At 38.1% G+C, this 21,102-nt stretch overlaps 1 protein-coding gene across 1 annotated transcript; it reads left to right on the forward strand.

The window, feature by feature from the left end:
- The first annotated feature begins 739 nt into the window (after positions 1-739).
- LOC149388682 (uncharacterized) lies at positions 740-19,037 on the forward strand. Its single transcript, XM_089622491.1, has 8 exons — positions 740-1,335; positions 14,644-14,793; positions 14,877-15,038; positions 15,757-15,939; positions 16,053-16,143; positions 16,252-16,349; positions 17,412-17,743; positions 18,398-19,037. The coding sequence occupies exons 1-8, from the start codon at positions 741-743 to the stop codon at positions 19,013-19,015; spliced, it is 2,229 nt and encodes a 742-aa protein (XP_089478617.1). The 5' UTR covers position 740; the 3' UTR covers positions 19,016-19,037.
- The last annotated feature ends 2,065 nt before the right edge of the window (positions 19,038-21,102 follow it).

A 21,102-nucleotide genomic window follows, 5' to 3' on the forward strand; every position in this document is an offset into this window, starting at 1 on the left:
ATACGACAAACATTGTGTTCAAGAGCGTACACATAACTCCGTACGTAGCAGTCTAGCTATCTTAGTAATTAGAAATGTATTACGGTGACAAAATTCTTGTGCACGATTATTCACTTTCTCCTGAGTGGGGTAAGCAAACCTAAAAATCATGAGTCTCACACAAGCATTAAACATAAATCAAGCAAAGAATGATGAACAAAAAAGATACTTCAATCAATAAATTATGAATCCACATCCATATTCAAGCAAGCTAGACCATCACCTCATCGGAGATTAGTTCATGACAACAAGAAAAATAAATGCAGAAATTAATTAAATAAAAAACAAATTCCGTAACAATAAAAATAAAACAAAGCATAAAAAACGGGAGCGATTCTCAGCCAAGTTTGCAGGGACATTGGCGACATTAACATTCATTGCAAGAGTTTTGCTGATCAAGTCTAGTGTCATGACATTAAAGAGTAAATTGTGCCTCGGCGGTGGAAATTTGTTCAGATCATACACTCCACATTGCAACAGCATAGTAATTTGAATAAAGGCCGCCAAGAACGTAGATCAAGAGATATCATCGGTAATAACCTGACCTGTAGCACCAATTCCTGAGCCTCTCCTCTCTCTCTCTCTCTCAACTCAGTTCTAAATCTTCTTTATGACAAAAGAACAACCAAAGCTCAAGTGTGAAACACGAAAGGAGCAGTAGCGTATCAGAGAGACGCCAAAGAGAAACTTAAGACGGACTAATGATATGCATATATAAGAATTACTTGTTCCGAAGTCTAGTGACAAAAACCATAGCTGTCGCTTTATACAATACGTTCTTTACCAAATCATATTTTCAAATGGAGAGGATGAAGGAAGAGCTGCTCAGGAAGGCGATGAAGGGCGAGTGGAAGAAAGTGGAGGCGATGTACAGAGCCTTCCCGCAGGCCCACACGGCGAAGATCACGCGGTCTGGGGAGACCGCGCTCCACGTGGCGGTCTCCGATAGGCAGGAGGCCGTGGTGAAGGAGATGGTGCGCCACATGGCATATGCCGGCACGGCTAGGGAGGCGCTGGGGACGGAGAGCGAGGGAGGGAACACGGTGCTACACCTGGCAGCGGCGATGGGGAACGTGAGGATGTGCCTGTGCATCGCCAGAGCCGAACCCTCTCTCGTCGGAGCTCGGAACTTCGAGACCGAGACGCCGCTGTTCTTGGCGGCACAGCGGGGGAAGAAGGAGGCTTTCCTTGCGCTTCATTCCCTGTCTCCCTCACGGAGCGACGCTGCTTCTTTCTGCCGGAGGAAGAGCGATGGCCAGACGGCTCTTCACTGCTCCATCGCCGGGGAGTATTTCGGTCAGTACTGCTCTTTATTTCTAGCTACCCACTTTTACTTTAATGCACAGATAAATAAGTACATAATTAAAGGTTTAGAATTTGACCATGCGCTTTACTTTACGGTCGTAAAATTTGATTCCTTAGCTATTTCTTCTAGTCTTTCATATTTTATGTTTCATAGTCGGGCAAATTCTATTTATAGAAATGTGCAATTAAAAAGACTTTCTATTTAAAAAAATGAAACTTATCAATATATGTAAAATAATACGTTTATTATTGATAGTGTTTGTATAAATGAACGAGAGAGAGAGAGGGAGAGAGATTTGAGAATGAAGATGATCAATGTGATCGGAGATAATTTCTTCATCGATCTTTGCAGTGTTAACTAACTGCGTTTTATGCAAGCTATACAAAGCATAACTAACTCTAACCGCTTCTATCTAATTATTACAGTATTCACTAATTTAAACTTACTCTAACAACCCAACGTGACTAACACTAGCTATTCTGTTGCCGTGACTAGCACGCATAAGCAGAGATGGCTGATGACGTGCCATCTCAGTGTCTGGGCTAATAATTATGATCTTAAAGCTCATAATTGTGCGTATTCTGTTCAAAGTTAGAAGAAAAACACATCTCGTTATATACACTCATGATCATGAGTTGAAGGGGCTTCAAAATCATATTATTGAGCGAAGTCGTTTTGGTTGTTTGGTTTATGGTTGATAGGTAGCGTAGAAAGCAAGTTATTTGTTTGCTTAATTATTTCCTGTCGTTTTACTTTCTTTGTGTAAACGACTTGTCGTTGTTTTACATAGAGTTAGTTAGTTTAGTTTTCACTGTATATATTTCTTGTACTCTGCATATTTTGAATTCAATAAGAAAAGTTCAGTTTTCCTTTTCTTCTTCTTTTCTCTCTGATCTCTCACGAAGCTCATCGTAAAATGGTATCAGAGCACATCGCTCCGACCAAGCTTTCCTTCGTCTGAGCAGATCCTTGATTTTTCCGTTCTCCTTCGTCTCCTCCAACTATGGCTGAAGATCCAACGATCCATAGTTCGGCCACAGGAATTACCTCACGAAGGACTGCTCATGAAGAAACCCTAGATCCCTTTTTTCTTCATCATACAGACACCACAGGTCAGATTTTGGTTACCACAACCCTCACTGGTGACAATTATCCCACCTGGCGAAGATCGATGAAGATCGCTTTGTCTGTCAAGAACAAATTCGGTTTCGTCGATGGATCTATCCCGAAGCCAAACACCACTGATATGAATCGCCTCATTTCTTGGACAAGGAACAACGATATCATCATAGCATGGATGCTTAATTCTGTTTCCAAAGAAATCTCATCGAGCGTCATCTACAACGATTCAGCGGCGGCGATCTGGAAAGATCTGGAGGAACGATTCCAACAGAGCAACGCGCCTAGGATCTTTGAACTGAGACGCGCCATCATGAATCTTGTGCAAGATCAGATGACTGTGGGAATGTACTTCACCAAATTGAAGATCCTCTGGGAAGAACTAGCCAATTTTAGGCCAGATTGCCCTTGCTCCTGCGGTGGATCGAAGGATCTCATCAATTTTGTGCAAGATGAGTATGTAATGAAGTTCTTGATGGGGCTGAATGAGTCCTTCAACAACGTTCGTGGTCAAGTTCTCCTGATGGATCCAATGCCTTCAATCAATAAAGTTTTTGCCATGGCTGTCCAAGAGGAGAAACAAAGATCACTGATCAATGATGTCCTAGGAGGCCAAGACATCTCCAATTCAGCTGCAATGGCTGTGAAAGATGACCAGAAGAAATCCACTAACAAGAAAGACAAGCCAATTTGCACTCACTGCAAAATTCCTGGCCACACAGCTGACAAGTGCTACAAATTGCATGGATTTCCACCTGGCTACAAGTCAAGATTCAAGTCTAATGCCGCAGAAGGATCCACTGGTCTCAATGAGGTCAACAACAATGGAGCGACAAGCACCATGAACAACCTATCAGCAGACCAGATACACCAGCTCATCAATGCACTCTCCAACCAGCTCATCATGCCAAAAGCACAACCTGAAGGCACCAACAACATCAATATGACCACCATGAGTACAGGTTCTTATTGTTATCTTAACAGCACAGGTTGTACCGTTAAAACTCCTTTTTCTTGGATTCTTGATTCGGGAGCCTCTAGACACATATGTGCACATAAGAGTTTCTTCCATAATTTTAGGAATTTGCACAATTCCACTGTCACCTTACCTAATCATACTGTCATCCCTGTTCATCATTTAGGTGATGTTAGGATTGATAAGAATCTTGTGCTCAAAGATGTCCTTTACCTACCTGGTTTCAAATTTAATTTACTTTATGTCAGTGCTTTAACTCGAGATTCTCAGGTCACCATCACATTCTCAGATGATGAATTTGTGATACATGATATCAAGTCCAAGATGAAGATTGGCAGGGGTAATATGATTCATGACCTATACGTGTTGGAAAAGGACAACAATGACTACATCAACACGGTTACTTCTCAGACATGGCATCATAGATTAGGACATCTCTCTTATAAGAGACTTGATCTTTTGAAAAACCAGTTACATTTCAGTTCCACTAATAAACTTGTTCCTTGTGATATCTGTCCTCTAGCTAAACAGAGACGTCTTCTATTTGTATCTCATAATCATTTAGCTAGTAAGACTTTTGACCTCATTCACTGTGATGTGTGGGGTCCTTACTCTGTGACATCACATTCTGGTTACAAGTATTTCTTGACTCTTGTGGATGATTGTAGCAGGTTTACTTGGATCTATCTCATGAGGAATAAAAATGATGTTCATCACATTATCCCTCGGTTTTGTTCCATGATAACTAACCAATTTTCTACTACTATTTGTTGCGAATTTTCTCGCACACGCAAGTGCACGTGGTCGCAATAGTAATAAATCGTAAGAACGAGTCGATCCCACGAGGACTAGCTAAATTGAAGATTCAAGATTCACAAGTTTGAATGAGAACCCAAAAATAATGATAGAAAGTTTGTCACAAAATTATCTAGCAAGTAAATAAAATAAACAACAAAACTAAAGAACGGTTTTACAATTATGAAGACGGAGGACTATGGTTTCACGAGTTCAATCTACGGTTTGGATTCACGAAAATTACGCACGATTATTGTTGTTCATATATTACTACTCGTACTCACGCTAATCGTATCACTAAATCTCTCTCGAGCATCTAGCAACCTAAACTCAATGCCAGAGTTTTATCTCTCGATCTCAACTCCTAAAAAGCACGGCAAGCATTCACAACAAGAGTACACACACGAGTCTAAAACAGCCTAGCTATCTCTAGCCTAGGAATGTATTTTAGTAATCCAAAACAAAAGCACAACAATCTAATCTTTCTCAAGCATTAGATCGAACACATATCATGCATAAGGTAGCTAATCTCATACAAGGCATTAAACATGGAATTGAATTAAGCAACATGACAAGAACAACAACAATAAAATCAATCTATTTAGGAATCCATAACCGTCAAGAACTCGCTACACCATAGCCCTATGGAGGCTTAGTTCATGGTGATACAAAGAACAAAGCAAACATAAATCAAGAACAATGAAACCAACATAATCTTCATAAATAAATGGAGTTCAAGAGATAGAGGAAGAGGATAAAACTATGGTGGTGGTGGCTGGACGAATTCCGTCGAGATGGCACTCCGACCTCCTTCTTCTCCAAAGCAAAACCAAGAAACTCTAAGAAAACATGAAGAGAAAAGAAAATTACTCTCTCTCAAAGATGAGAGATCCTCCTCAAACCCTAGCATTTGTGTTTTTAAGGCTGAATGGGGTTATTTTCGGAGCCATCTGGACCTTTCATTTTGATCCAATGGCCAAAATTCGCTCAGAAACGCAACATTGGAAAAAGCTGATTTTTGGACCGCGCGGCGCGCCCTTTTGTCTGCGCGGCGCGCAGACCATTTTTTCGGCTTCGCGCGGTCCGCGCGTACGACTCTGGAGGCGAAAACGGCGAAATTTTCGTCCGCGCGGCGCGCGCTTTTTTCCGCGCGCCGCCCGCTTCCCGGTTCACTGCACACCGTTTTTTAAACGGTCGTAACTCCTAGCTCCGATGTCCGATTTCTGCAAATAAACATGCGTTGGAAAGCTAAGAGGGAGCTCTATCCAATTATGGAAGTGGATCATCCAGAATCATTATTTAAAAATCCCAAAATCCTGCCGAAGAGGACGTCGTTCCTTGTTTCGCTCCAAGTTGTCCAAATGTGTATGAATCTCCTTGAAATTGTTCGGAATCGTCACATGATGCGCTAATAACCCCCTCAAGACCCAATTGACCTTTTAAACCTGAAAATCACTCACAAACATACAAAAGCTATCAAAAACACTTGAGGACTCGTTAGCTTTTAGTCCGGGAAATAGGAGTTTTACGCGTAATAAACGCACCTATCACTATTAAACAATTTCGTTCTGATAATGCCAAGGAATTAGTGTTCTTTGATTTTTTTTCTAAAGCAGGTATTGTACACCAATTCTCTTGTGTGGAAACACCACAGCAGAATTCTGTGGTGGAAAGAAAGCATCAGCATCTCCTCAATGTGGCAAGATCCTTATACTTTCAGTCACACATTCCTATTGAGTATTGGTCTGAATGCATTCTTACATCTGTCTACCTCATCAATAGAACTCCTACACCTTTGTTATCTAACCAATGCCCTTATGATATTCTGTTAGGTAAGCCTGTTGATTATGATTTCTTAAGAGTTTTTGGCTGCTTAGTTTTTGCCTCAACCTTGAAATCTCACAGAACCAAGTTCCAACCTAGAGCACGCAAGTGCATTTTCATAGGATATCATGCAGGTGTTAAAGGGTACAAGTTGTTAGATTTATTGACTAGAGAAATTTTTCTTTCACGTGATGCAGTGTTTCATGAACATATTTATCCTTTTCATGATCATATGCAAAGACAAGTGTAGGTTGATCCTTTTCCTGATTTGGTACTACCTATACCATCCAACACCACACATATTCCATATATAGACTCCACTGACCAAGCAATACACTCAAGTCAACCACATACACAAGAAATGATTTCTTGTCCAAGCCATGACTCTGAACATCCGGGCCTACCCTTGGAAGTGGAAGAACCAGTCACTGTTGTTAGAAGATCAGTAAGGCCTAGAGCTCCACCAACACACCTAAAGGACTATCACTGCAACTTGTCACAATCAACCACAGGTGTACTCTACCCATCTCCTCATCATTTATCTCAAGTCCTTTGTTATGATAATATTTCTACTGCCTATAAATCCTTTGCACTATCTGTTTCTGATTATTTTGAACCTCAGTTTTATCATCAAGCTTGTAACTTCCCTCATTGGAAACAAGCTATGAATGAGGAATTAAGTGCTATGGAAGATAACAACACTTGGACTATTGTTCCCTTACCCAAGGATAAGAAGGCTATAGGTTGTAGGTGGATCTACACTAACAAATTTAATGCAGATGGGACTCTTGCCAGGCATAAAGCCAGATTAGTAACCAAGGGCTACAATCAAAGACAAGGAGTTGACTTTATTGAAACTTTCTCTCCAGTCGCCAAACTGGTGACTGTTAAAGTTTTACTAGCCCTTGCTGCCTCCCAAAACTGGGCTTTAGCACAATTAGATATCAATAATGCTTTCCTAAATGGAGAGCTATTTGAAGAAGTATATATGGATTTACCTATGGGTTATTCCTTTCAGGGGGAGCAGCAGTATCAGGGTAATAGTCAGCTTGCTGGGAAACCTGTCTGCAAATTGCATAAATCAATTTATGGTCTGAAGCAGGCGTCCAGACAATGGAACATCACTTTCACAAATGCTATTGTAGCTGCTGGTTTTACTCAGTCCAAATCAGATTATTCTCTTTTCACTAGAGGACAGTCTGATACTTTTGTTGTTATTCTTCTCTACGTTGATGATATTGTGGTTGCTGGTCCTGATACTTCTGTTATTGACTCTGTCAAGACTTATTTGCATTCCAAGTTCAAACTCAAGGATCTTGGCCCCTTGAAGTTTTTTTTAGGCATTGAAATTGCCAGGTCAAAGTCTGAGATTGTTATCAACCAAAGGCATTACACTCTTCAGTTACTTGAAGACTATGGTTTCCTGGATTCCAAGCCTGTCAAAACCCCAATGGCACCTCGACATACACTGAATAACATTGATGGGGTTCTCTTAGATGATGTCAAACACTATAGAAGTCTCATAGGACGGCTTTTGTATTTGACCATTTCTCGCCCTGATATAACCTATGCAGTTCACTCATTGAGTCAATTCTTGCAGGCACCTCGTGATACACATCTCAGTGCGGTCCATCATCTTCTGCGTTATCTCAGTGCGGTCCTTCATACCGTACCATGTACGCTAACTAACCCCTTTTGACTGTAATGGTTATATTCAGCCACGTGTTCCACATAGGTCCGGCCCAACTTTAAGGGTTGTTTGCTTTAAGCCCGCTCATCAAGAAAAAGCCCACAAATATTTTAAACTCACATCAAGTACAATATTAAAATAGAAATAAAGACACATTCTCAACCAAAATACTAGTGTTTGATAGGAATGGCAGTTTAATCCGAAACCCGTTAACCCGTCGGGTATCCGAACTAAACGGACCGGGTGATACCCGCTCAAATGGGTTAACGGGTAATACCCGTTATCATATTTAGCGGGTACGGGTCGGGTGGCGGAAATAACATACCCGACCCGTAAACATTAAAAAAAAATCATAGAATTTCAATATAACTTATACGTACTCTCACACATATAATTTCAGCTTTTATACTACTATATAACCTATGTAGTAGTGACAATTTTTTTCTTATAATATGAGTCGAATTTTTTTTATTAAAAAAAGCGGGTTAACGGGTGCATATTTTTGGCACCCGTCACCCGGCGGATATACCCGTTACCCGCCCCGTTTAAATAAACGGGTTAACGGGTATGGGCTAACGGGTATTTTTTTGGCGGGTACGGGTATGGTAATGGTGTACCCGCTAAAACCCGTACCCGTTGCCATTCCTACTGTTTGATAACTCGTTTTACATTATCAACCAAAATATTAATTTGGACAATTCTATTAGTGTAAAAAATAAGAGATAGTGTTTTGTGTACACTTTTACCCTCTTCTTTTTATTTTATTTTTTCTTTTTTCTAGTATTTGTTTTTCTTAGCGTCTCGTATATGTCAAGAAATTTGGGTTAGTTTGACGATTTATTGACATATATATGTTAACAAATGACAACACTGAAAAGTTTATAGATTCGTTGACATAGATGTCATCAAATGACACAATTTGTTAACATGTCAACAAATGACATAATTTATCGATATATGTCAACAAATGACACGGTTTGTTGACATGACATGATTTGTTGACATATATGTCATTAAATGACACAATTTGTCGGCATATAAGTCATTAAATGACACAATTTGTTAGCATATATGTCAACAATCGGCATGTGGATGGAGAACGAGGCAGGGAACACGGTGCTACACTTGGCAGCAGCGATGGGGAACGTGAGGATGTGCATGTGCATCGCCGGAGCCGAACCCTCTCTCGACGGAGCTCGGAACCTCAAGACCGAGATACCGCTGCTTTTGGCAGCACCGCGGGGGAAGAAAGAGGCTTTCCTTGTGCTTCATTCCAAGTCTCGCTCACCGGAGAAGGCTTCTTATTGCCGGAAGGCCAAGGATGGCCAGACAGCTCTCCACTGCTCCATCCCCAGCGAGTATTTTGGTTACTACTCTTCTTTCTCCACACATTTACTTTACTGCTCGGATAAATATACAATAAAGTCTTAAAATTTGACCATACGTTTTCCGTGCTATAATGTCATAAAACTGGATTCCTTAACTATTTCTAGTCTTTCATATTTTATGTTTCATAGTCGAATCTATTTATATGCATGTGCAATTATACTTTCTATTTTTTAAAAAAATGAAACTTGTCAAAATATATGTAAATAATACGTTTATTTATTATGGCCTTAACGCTCATAATATATATCGTGCGTATTCTGTTCGATGAATGTAGTGTAGAGAGAAAATAGAAGATGAAATAATGTATAATGAGATAAGCAAGATGTCGCACACAATGTAGTGACAATGTGTTCAACAACTTGCTATGATGCAGAAACTGGGTAATGAAATAAAAGGTGCGTAAAGTAAATGACATATAATATGGTAACCCAGTTCGGTGCAACGTCACCTACGTCTGGAAGCTCGTAGCCAGTGGAAAGGAATTCACTATAAAGTGGTCAATAGTACAAACATTGACTTATATGAATAAAACAAATAAACAATGTCCTAAGTCTATTACTACAAGTGATTACCAAGTCAGGGACTCCCCATGAATTTGAGACTCCTCTCAATTCCACTCTTCAAGCACTCTTCTATGCTTGGAAACCTTCAATGCCAACTTGCGTGAACACTTCAATCACGAACCACAAGAACCCACAATCTCACAAACACTCAGATACAAATGTGTGTTTTTGAGAAATACACCGCTAACGATCAAAATACCCAGTTTTCCAGTCCCTCAATCGAGCACGTCTAAGAACACTGAATATTTTATCCAAAGAGTCAAGAGGCTGCTAGGGATGCATTTTTAATAATGAATCAAATATAAGGCTTTTATATTTGATTAATTATTAAAAATGCATCTCTCAATCAATATTTTGGTTAAACTTTTTTGCATTTAATTTATCAAAATAAGAATTTGTTGCAAGTAGTTATTCCACCTGCTCCTTTTAATATCCTAAAAAAAATAGCTCACCATCCCGCACTAAATATAATTAACTAAAAAGAATTAACTCTTTATTAAATTTAATTTACTCTTGACTGGTGGGATATTTTTGTAATAAAATAAAATTTTGGTTATTTTTTAAAAAAGAGCATTAATTATTGGACTACTAGCCTAATTTTTCTTTATAAAAAATTGGTATAGTAATTGTAGATATACATGAGGAATGGGGATCCAAATTGATTAAGAATAAAATAAACCTATATATATTATTTCTATTATGGTAACCTAACAAGTAAAATTTAATCAAAATCTAGAGTAAGTGATAATTTTTTAACAATTATGATATGTCTAGTTTCATTTTTGTCATTTTGGTATATAACATGAAAAAGTTAACAAAGATGTCTGGTAAAAACTCGTCCAACAGAAAAAGACAAAACGCGACGGAATACGAGAAATGAAATCATTCTCCGATGTCACGAGACCATTCTCCGAACAGCTTCAAGCAAGACTCGAAAAAGCTCCGTCGGCAATAGAGCGGGACCTAACCAACCTAGACAGGCCACGTGAGCCATAGGCAAGACCAAGCCCAAAAGGCAAGTCCTGCGGGCTACAAGCGAGGTCCCGCCGTCAGAGGCAAGTCTCCGAGCCACAAGCCAGGTCTCGTGGGCTACGAGCGAGTTCTAAAATCAGAAGCAAGCCCCACAAGCCACATGCCAGACCCAGTTCAAAAGACAAATCCCGCGGGCTACAAGCGATGTCCAGCATCAGAGGCAGGCCTCGCGAGATCCAACCCGAATTGCAGGTCACGCGGACAATGAGCGAGGCCCAGTCGTCAAAAGCAAGCCCCGCGAGCCATATGCGAGACCTAGCCCGAAGGGCAGGTCCCGCAGGCTACAAGCTAGGCTCAGCCGTCAGAGGCAAGCCAGCGAGCCACATGCGAGACCTAGTCCAAAGAGCAGGTTTCACTGCCTACGAGCGAGGTACAGCCATCAGGGCCCAACCTTAGGGCAGGTCTCGAAGGCATCACAATCTACAAGGCCCGCCTCGCGGCCTATGGTCTAGCCGACCAATGGCGAGACCCGCCCTCAGACGGGCGACCCCTGATAGGTGCGTTAATCACGCGTAAACTCCTATCTCCCGAGCTTAAAATGCAACGAGTTCTCAAGGATTTTGATTATCTCTAGAGTGTTTTTGATGGATTTTCAGGTCTATATGGGTTTTACTAGTGTTTGGGGTCTCAACATGGAAAAATATGCTAATCGGAGTCAAAACGGAGCAAAAACGAAGAAAAGAAGTGTCAAAAACATTTTTTGACAACTCCGCGCGCCGCGAGGTCCATTTCGCGCGCCGCGCGGAGTGGGAAGTCTGAAGCCAAAACCACAGAGTCTTCCGCGTGAACCGCGCGGAAGCGAAATGAAGGACCGGGCGGCGCGCAGGGTGAAGCGCGCGGCGCGCGGTCATTCTGACAGGCCTCGTTCATTTCGATTTTTGTAGCGAATCTCAGCCATTGGATGAGATTAATAGGCTTAGATTGCTCCGGAAACAAGTCCACTAAACCCTAAAAAGACCAATACTTAAGGAGGAAGTGGGAGCTAAGGGTTTTAGTGTGTGCTATGAAGAACAACTTTTCATTTCTCTTAGTTTTTATTAGTTTTTCCAGAGAATTTCCAGCAGTTGTTCAAACTTTGTAGCTCAAATTTGAAGACAAGGAATTAAGTTGCTGAGTTCTACCATTGCTACGACTTTAAAATAGTGTTCTATCCTCTAATCCCTATCTCTTACTTTTTTTTATTCAAGAATGATGTCTTTTGTTTCATTGTTCTTGTGTTCATCTTTATGTATGTTCATTGTCATAGTCATCATTATGAACTAATTTCATGTAGGGCTATGGTGTAGTGGGTTCATTATGATGTAGGATTCAAGATATTAGAATTGTTAGGTTGTTGTTTTTCTCATCACTTTTTGCTTAATCCACAACTATGCTTAATGCTTGTATGAATGTCATGAACTCATGCTTGTTTTATATTCAACTCTAATACTTGAGAAAGATTAGGTTGTCGTGTTTTTGTGTGGGTTACTAGAATTCATTCCTAGACTAGATATAGCTAGGTTGTTCTAGACTCGTGATAATATTCTTGTTCTTTAATGCTAGCCGTGCTCGTTAGGAGTTGAGATCGAGAGATGATATTCTGGTATCGGTTTAGGTTGTTAGATGCTTGAGAGAGATCTATAAATTCGATTAAAGTGAGTATGAGTAGTGAAAAGTGTGAATTTCAATAGCTTATTTCTTTTCTTAATTTTGCGAATCCAAGTTGTGTTGTGAACCCATGAACCATAGTCCTTCCCTTTATCCAATAGAAATTTTGTGCATCAAGTTATTTAATTTTGTGACGTGTTAGTTAAATTTTGTGACAACAATCTTATCAAATATATTTAGTTCTATATTAGCTTGTGAATCTTGAATCTTCAATTTAGCTAGTCCTCGTGGGATCGACTCGTTCTTACGATTTATTACTATTGCGACCACGTGCACTTGCGTGTGCGAGAAAATTCGCAACAACCCCTCCCCTAGTCCCGTTACCCACGGCGAGGCTCAGAGGCCTTCGCACAAGGCCTCCCAGCGAGGTCCCACCTGAGGACTCTCAGAAATTATGCCAAGTCCCAACATATATGCCTACAAATATGGGCTCTTTTTCCTCATTCTGTAAGTCATTCACAACTTGAGAACACTAATACTCTCTCTAGACTACTCTAAACGCTTCCGAGCTAACGAGGACATTTTCTCGGTAACGTGAACATTACACCAACACTAATGTTGAGTATCGGAGAGCGCGAAGAAGGGAAACCTTTCGCACCCTTCTAGTTCGCTGTTTATTTCCTCACATGATTTGAGCTGGAGCGACTCCCGTCTACTCTAAGAGATCGATGATCTCAAGCGTTTGGCGACACCAACCTATGTGTAACATCAGGATCTGACCCTGAGTTGAATAGTTAACGGCTCTCTAGTGTTGACTCGAAATCGAGCGTTAACAATGTCTAATAAACGATAAATTTTTAAACAATTAATCAAAGATAAGTCTATTCCAACGAGAAACAAATAACTGATGGTATAATTGTGATTGGCTTCAACATTGCAATATGATTATAAATGCAACATTTGGAAAGTTGGTATTAATTATCCCTATAGTATAGAATAAAAAGAGACTTGGAGTGTTCGTTTTGGAGTGTTCGTTCTCTCTCTCTCTCTCTCTCTCTCTCTCTCTCTCTCTCTCTCTCTCTCTCTCTCTCTCTCTCTCTATATATATATATATATATATATATATATATATCGGATCGAACTGAGTTAAATGGTTTGTAAAAAATAAAAGAAAAAATGGCATGAACTAACCATTAGGTTAGGCAAAATAGCCACCTCTAATAGGAAGAAAAAAAAAATAATCCACAGAACGAAGAAGAACGCCGGCACCACCGCCAGATTTTTCCAAGAGCTCTTCTCTGCAACTTCGGACTCATCACTCCGAAGAAGAACGCCGGCACCGCCGCCGGAGGCAAAGTCCGACGAACCTTTCCAGCGAGGAAGCCCTCCTCGTCACCGTAGCGTGACGGAGAGTCCCGAATCTCCGTCGATCTCCTCGCCTTCGCCGCCGTGACGGAGAGTCCGACGGGAGGTAAGATCGACGGAGCGATCGGGAACATCGCGAGCGTCGAGGACGCAAGAATCGCGTCGCCGAAGAAGGAGATGTTTCGGTTCTGCTTCAGATCCTCGATTTTCAGATTGTCATTAAATTTAATCCTGCCTCGATTAATTTTAATCCAGTCATAAACCTTACATTATGTCTTTATAGTTCGTTGGGATTAAATTTAATCCAACCTAGATTAATCTTACTTTGACTAGTTTGCTTATAGTTGACAAACTATGGCTATTTTGCAAAAGCTTAAGTTCTATTTGGCTATATAGCCGCTTGACCCAAAATAAAATTGGACGTGACCAAATATAAAAATAATTCCAATTGCACCAAATTATTTTTGATTGGTCCAATCCAGTTTGGTCCGACTATAGACTTTTTGGATGTTTGTTAATTCTAGAAAGTTAACTAGAAAAAATAACTCAATAATAAAATTATTTGAGTATTTATATTAATCACTACAGTTATTAAGTTTCAATAATTTAAATAACTCTTTTATTAATTTATTTGACTACGAGATTGGTCTTATTTAATCTAAACTGCGGTTTTGATATCAGAAACCTGAAGAGACAATCTGAGACCAGTTTAAAAATTGCAATACATAAACTTTTTTTTTTCTTTTCTAAATGTTTAGATTTAGATAAATATGTTTAAACGTAGTTTTCCCCATGGAGAGGATAATATTATAATTTAGGAACATATTAATTGTTGTTACGGACGTTAATATCATTTTGTGTAAAGTTTGAAAGTCCACCGAGCTAACAAAAATAAATTGAAGTTTGATTAGCTTTCTTTTTTATACATAATTCCCTTTTTAATCCTTTTTTCTTATAGATTTGGCGTTCCAGATAATTCAACTGCACGGAGATCTTATAAACGCTGTGGACCAGAATGGAATTACGCCTTTCCATTTATTGGCGAGTAAGCCATTTGCCTTCAAGAGTAGTAGCAACCTTGGAGGATGGCAAAGAATTATTTACCATTGTAAGTCTCACACCAAGATCATTTACTACGTACTATTGGGATCAAACTAAACAGTATACTAACTGTGGTTGTAATTTGGAAAGGCACAATTGTGGATATACTCAAGCCGGAAATAGATGGTCGTACACTGATGATGAAGAAAATCAAGCAAGAAGAGGAATCCGCTAATTATCCGCCCACTTGCAAGATTTGGGTCAATGTATTTCAGTTGGTGATGAGATTCGCCAAAAATTGTATGCCAAGAGGTATTTGAAACTACTAAAGTGATGTAACTAAATAGTCAATTTAAAATTATAGATTTATAAAATAATCAAGGTTTATCTTAATTTAGTTAAATAGTCAAAATGTGCAACAATCTGGTTTCAAAATTTTTTTTGACCCCACGATTAATTTTTTTGAAAGTGATAAATTGCTTATAATAATCGTAAAAAAATTTAATCTTGGCTGTCAAAAAATTTTGAAAACGTAAATTTGGCTACTTTTGCTAAAAAGTTGAAATTTTGGCTATTTTCTAATCAATTAATTTCAAATGATTATTTTGTACAACTTTTCTACTAATTAACATTTTTCTTTATTAAAAATAAAAAACTAATTGATAAAGAATATTATCAAAGTTGTAAGTTTTTAAACAAAAGTGTCAAAAGTTTTTTTTATTAGTAAAATAGCTAAAATTTGACACTTTCCGTAATTTATTTTTTTAGTCTAAATTATTTGACATCGTATACAAGGTATCTGCCTCCTTAAATAAATTTATGGACACGGACAAACATTTTATTGACATAGTATACAAGGTAGAAGGTAGACTCTTTAAATGAATTTAGGGACAGTTGCGCTTTTTTGTAAATTTTTCATATTTCACTAATTTTATGTAAACTTTAGCTATTTTTGTAAAAAAATTATTAGATTCTAATTAGATTAATTTTATTTCGTTGTTAACAACAACCAGTATGGTTTTATTTGTAGAACATCTTAACTTACCAGTGACCCTCGGAACAAAGGCTCACACTCAACAAATAGGAGCTGATACAGAGAATCCAAGCACGGAACAACCTTCCAAAGCCCAAAATCTCTTTCCCCCAAACTACAGCACATGTTTCAACTTTTTCAAGATTGTTTGCGAGGCTTTGCTCGTCATTCTCGGATTCGGTACATTCAAAATTTAGGATCTTCTAAGGCCAACCAAGGTTTTGCCTGACAAGATATCTAACTTTTTTTTTTTTTTTTTTTTTCCTGTGTGGACATGGTTTGAGGTATTTAAGGATCTGTGATAATGAGTGTCCGGCAAAAGAAAGAGAAACACGTGTGGTCAGTCCAGGTGATGAACGAACTCCTGAAAGATGCTTCTAAATATGGATAAAATGACACGGGAGCCGATCCCTGGGCAGTGCAACCGACGCGGTCCCACAAAGAAGACGACGAGACTAACCCGTATAGTCTTTATGGCCGATCTCTGGGCAGTGCTACTCCTCCGGATAGTATATTTTATCAGCCAATTAAAGAGACTATGACCTCGGTGGATCCTTCGAAAAACGGAAATAACGGCAATGTCACACGAAGTAAAAGTAAGCTACACAATTATCAACTTTTATGCTAAATAGAGTCTAGCTCAAAATAAATTGGCGGTGAGATTAGTAACTCATGATCTCTTAATATACATTATTCGTCTTTCACATTTTTCGATGCAACATCTTTAAGATGCCCCTCTTTCGAATAATTCATTTTGTGTGGTCTAAAAACTCTAGGGAGAATGTAGTAAAGACGGTGAAAATCAGAGTATTTCTCTTATTTTTCTCAATTCAAACTAAAATTCTGTTTAGACAGATACAGGATGTCACACACAATGTTAAGGCAATGTGTGCGACAAACTATTCTGATGCAATAGATAGATAATGAAAAACAGTGCATCAGTAAATGACACAAACAATGGTAATCTAGTTCGGTGCAACGTCACATATATTGAGAACAGTTTACCTTGTGAAAAAGAAATTTTGTATATGAAAAATAGTCAATAGTATACAACATTCCTATATGAATGATTCCAACTTCAATGTCATTTTTCTATTATTATCCATGAATTTCAACTATAGCTCCCCCTGAATATGAGCTCCCTTCACTTCCACTTAAACACTCCCCAAGTGTTTTTTTCTCTCGATTAAAACAAGTGTGAATACAGATCCCAAATTACAAAACCCAAAGCTCTAACACTCATAGAGTATAACATACATCACACAATCCGTTTCTCAATCCGCCGGTCTTGCACGTCTAAAACCACTAAGGGAAGAATGTATCTTTTATAGTGATTGACATATCTGGAAGTCGAATAAAAGTTTTCAGAAAACATATGTAGAAGATCTTCCGCGGACAATCTTAGCAAAACTGAAAATTTCCCAAAAATACAGATTCTGAAAACAGCAACCAAGACGTCTCAACGTATCACGAATCATGTTGCAAGACATCTTGTCAAGACAGATTTGTCGCTAAAAAATACGCCAATAACACATGTAACAACAGAGACAAAACTAGAAAAATATAGCAGATTGTCATTTTCTTTTCCTTCACATTTTTTGGGTTCCAAACGAACCTTTTACTAATTGTTTATTTTTTACTCGGTGTGGCAGGGCAAGGAGAGGAGATGAATGAGTCAACGATATTGATAGCGGCGAAGAACGGGGTAAGCGAGATGATGGAGAGGATATTGGAGTTGTTTCCAGAGGCGATACACGACGTGAACTCGCAAAAGAAGAACGTGGTCCTGCTCGCGGTGGAGCATAGGCAGCCGCAAGTGTTGGAGTTGCTCCTGAGCAGAAAGATATTCACCGACAAAATATTTCAGCAGGTCGACAACGAGGGCAACAGTGCTCTCCATCTCGCTGCCAAGCTAGGAGCCTACATGCCCTGGCAAATCCCTGGCTCCGCTCTCCAGATGCAGTGGGAGATCAAATGGTTCGAGGTAAGCTTTTTTTTGCCTTGTTTACCGCAATTAATATATCCTCTTGCATTTAAGTGTTTGGTGTTTAGAATCAGCCTATTATTCCATAAACTAAAATAAAAATAAACCAAGTTTTAATTTTTGGTGTATTTTTAAATTTTCTTTTATATTTTTCTAGCTTATGGTACCGTTGCCATTTATTTTCATCAAAATCGATAAGAACTACATATTAAAAAATTATAATATATATATATATATATATATATTCGATGATTAAAAATTCTTTGATGCTATCATCAAAATTCATTGAATTTTATCTAATACTTTTTTTGTTACTATATATATTTTCAATGATTTCAGATGTCTTAAAAAACAAAAACAAAAAGTACTTTTGGGATGAAAAATAAATTCTAAATTTTATGTTGTGATGGTGGACTTTGTTGTGTTATTTATGGAGAAGGATAAGATTGTCCATAATATTTTTAATATTTTGAAAAAGATTAATTAGGTATATAAAATATGATTTCGAAAAAAATATTAAGTATTTTTGCCGTCAATAACTCTAAAAAATATTTAGAGAAAGACTATTCTTACCATTATTAAAAAAAAAAAAAAAATCATCATATTCAATTTATGCTTGACTTTACAAGACTCATATATCATCCATAACCACAGTTCGTGAAGAAATCAATACCGCTGGACTTCTTCGTGCGGTACAACAAGGAGGGCAAGACAGCGAACGAGATCTTCACGGAGAGCCACGCGGCTCTGGTGAAGGCGGGCGGGGATTGGCTGACCCACACGTCGGAGTCGTGCTCCGTGGTGGCGGCCCTGATCGCAGCCGTGGCCTTTGCGACCTCAACCACCTTCCCCGGCGGCATGGACGACTCCAGCGGCCGCCCAAAGCTGGAGGACCGCCCCGCCTTCGAGATCTTCGCCATCGCTTCCCTCGTCGCCCTCTCCTTCTCCATCACTGCCCTCGTCATGTTCCTCGCCATCCTCACCTCGCGCTACCAGGAGGCGGACTTCGGCCGAGATCTGCCGCGGAAGCTTCTCATTGGCCTAACGTCGCTCTTCGTCTCCATCGCTTCCATGCTCATCGCCTTCTGCGCCGGACACTTCTTCGTCCTTCACCACAAGCTCAAGTACGCCGCTTTTCCGATGTACGCCGTCACGTGTCTCCCCATTTCGTTCTTCGCTCTCGCCCAGTTTCCGCTTTATTTTGATCTCATTTGGGCTAATTTCAAGACGGTTCCTCAGCGTACCTACAGGGCTGCTCTCTCCGCTCCCTAACTATATATATATATATATATATATATATATATATATATATATATATATATGTGTGTGTGTGTTGGTTTTTTAAGTGTGTCTGTTGTGTACTTTTTTCAAAAGTTCCATTTTGAATCCTTGTGTGCGGGCATAAGATAGCATGCCTGATCCATTTAGTAAAAAGATCATGTAATAACAACTGATGGTTTCCATTCAAAAATAAGACTACAAATTTTTTAGTATTCCATGTACACCGTTTTATATATTTAAGAGCTAGTTAATTAAAACGCTGGAGTTTCATTTAACCATCGTTTCAATTTATTTTTTTTATTAAAGCCTAATTTCATGTTGCTAATGGAATAAATTATTTTGTACCTAACTCACCTCATTAATTAAGTAATTATATTTATTTCCAAAAAAATAAAAAATAAAAATAAAATCGATTTCCTGATTAGTAGTATATTAATAACTTATTTAAATATGAATTTATTTACTCTCTCTCTCTCTCTCTCTCTCTCTCTCTCTCTCTCTCTCTCTCTAAAAGCATCACTCTCTCTCATTCTCTCTCCCCCTTTCGGATGCAGTATCGGAACACGACATCCGAATTTCGTGAATCAGTAGTTTTTTACTCAAAGTTCAACGTTTAGGATTCCAAAATGGTGTTTTTCTATTATTTTTATATTTTTGCTTGTTTATGTTATATTCTTTTTATTTTCAGATGTTAATTAGTAAAAACAAAATTAGAGAATTCATTTTCCTCCGTGATTGTTAATCTTCGTCTTTCCAAGCTCTTTAGTCTACATCGTTTTTGGAACTAAATGTTTATCAACATGTTTGTAGCAGTAACCACGTTGCACTTGTATGATAGTATGTAGACCAACTCATAATAATTTACATATCAATTTGCGAATATATATTAACCTCTTATTTTTAGCTCTATTTGATTTCTTTAATACATTTAATGCTTCTTCAATAATTGGTCTTTCTTAAAAAAAAAAAAAAAAAAAAAAAAAACTTCATTTATAGATAGCATCCAAAAATTGATTATTCTTTAAAAGGAACTTTTTTATTTATAAGAAGATATGATTTTTTTTTCATTCTTTCTGACAACAAAAAAATTATTTTATTTTTTGCTCTTTTTCTTCATTTATCTATCTCACACATATTCTCTTATTTCAAACTCTATTTTTCTATAAATAGATGTCTGATAAACAGAAGACGTTTCTGACCTAACACTGTAATAAATAAGCTTTGGATTATTATTTATAACTTGGCTTTTGAGTTCTTTTTGTTTAACATTCATCTAATATTTCACATTTCCCACAACTTTTTTCCAAAAAAAATAATGAAATAATCGTTTGGGACAATATCCCACTTATTTTAGACAAAGAGCTTAGAAAAGTATTAAATTTGCATTCAATTACACACATATATATCATATATATATATATATATATATATATATATATATATATATATATGATATCATACATATACATATATATATATATATGATATCATATATATACATATATATACGCGGTGCCTTGGGCATGGCTCAAAGCTAGTATTAATATAAAAATCTCAATTTTTACAATTCAATTTTTTTCTTGAATTTTATTGTAAAACAATAAAGAGAAGAAGGAGAAGAAGATGACTTTTATATTTTTTTTAATAAGTAAAGGGATATGTGCAGTGTTATACATTTGGAGTTATGACGGTCGTTTGGAACCCATAGACGAGAAATGGAAATGGAATCCCTCGTATTTCTCTTGTGTTTTCAGATTGATAAAAAAAAAAATTAGGTGGGAAATTTTATAACTAATGAGTGAATTCAATTTTCAATGGAAATTTGGGTGGAAATTGAAATCCATTTAAATTATACATGCGGGGACCACGTTTTGTGTTTATTTCTTCATTTCCCCTCTTCTTTCTCTCTCATTTTTCATAACTTCCAAACTCGATGTAGATTTTTAATTTTTCTTCTTATTTTTCATTCAATGTTCATTTTCCCTCATATATTAAATTCCCCTCGCATTTTTTTTTGGGTTTTTTGTGGATCTTAAGGGAATGTGGGCCATATAGTTCAATCATGACAGTTAAATTAG

This window comes from Urtica dioica, chromosome 8 (assembly GCF_054948205.1).
Source record: "Urtica dioica subsp. dioica isolate 48M chromosome 8, U.dioica_male_clone48M_v1_H2, whole genome shotgun sequence".
NCBI classification, from domain to species: domain Eukaryota; kingdom Viridiplantae; phylum Streptophyta; class Magnoliopsida; order Rosales; family Urticaceae; genus Urtica; species Urtica dioica.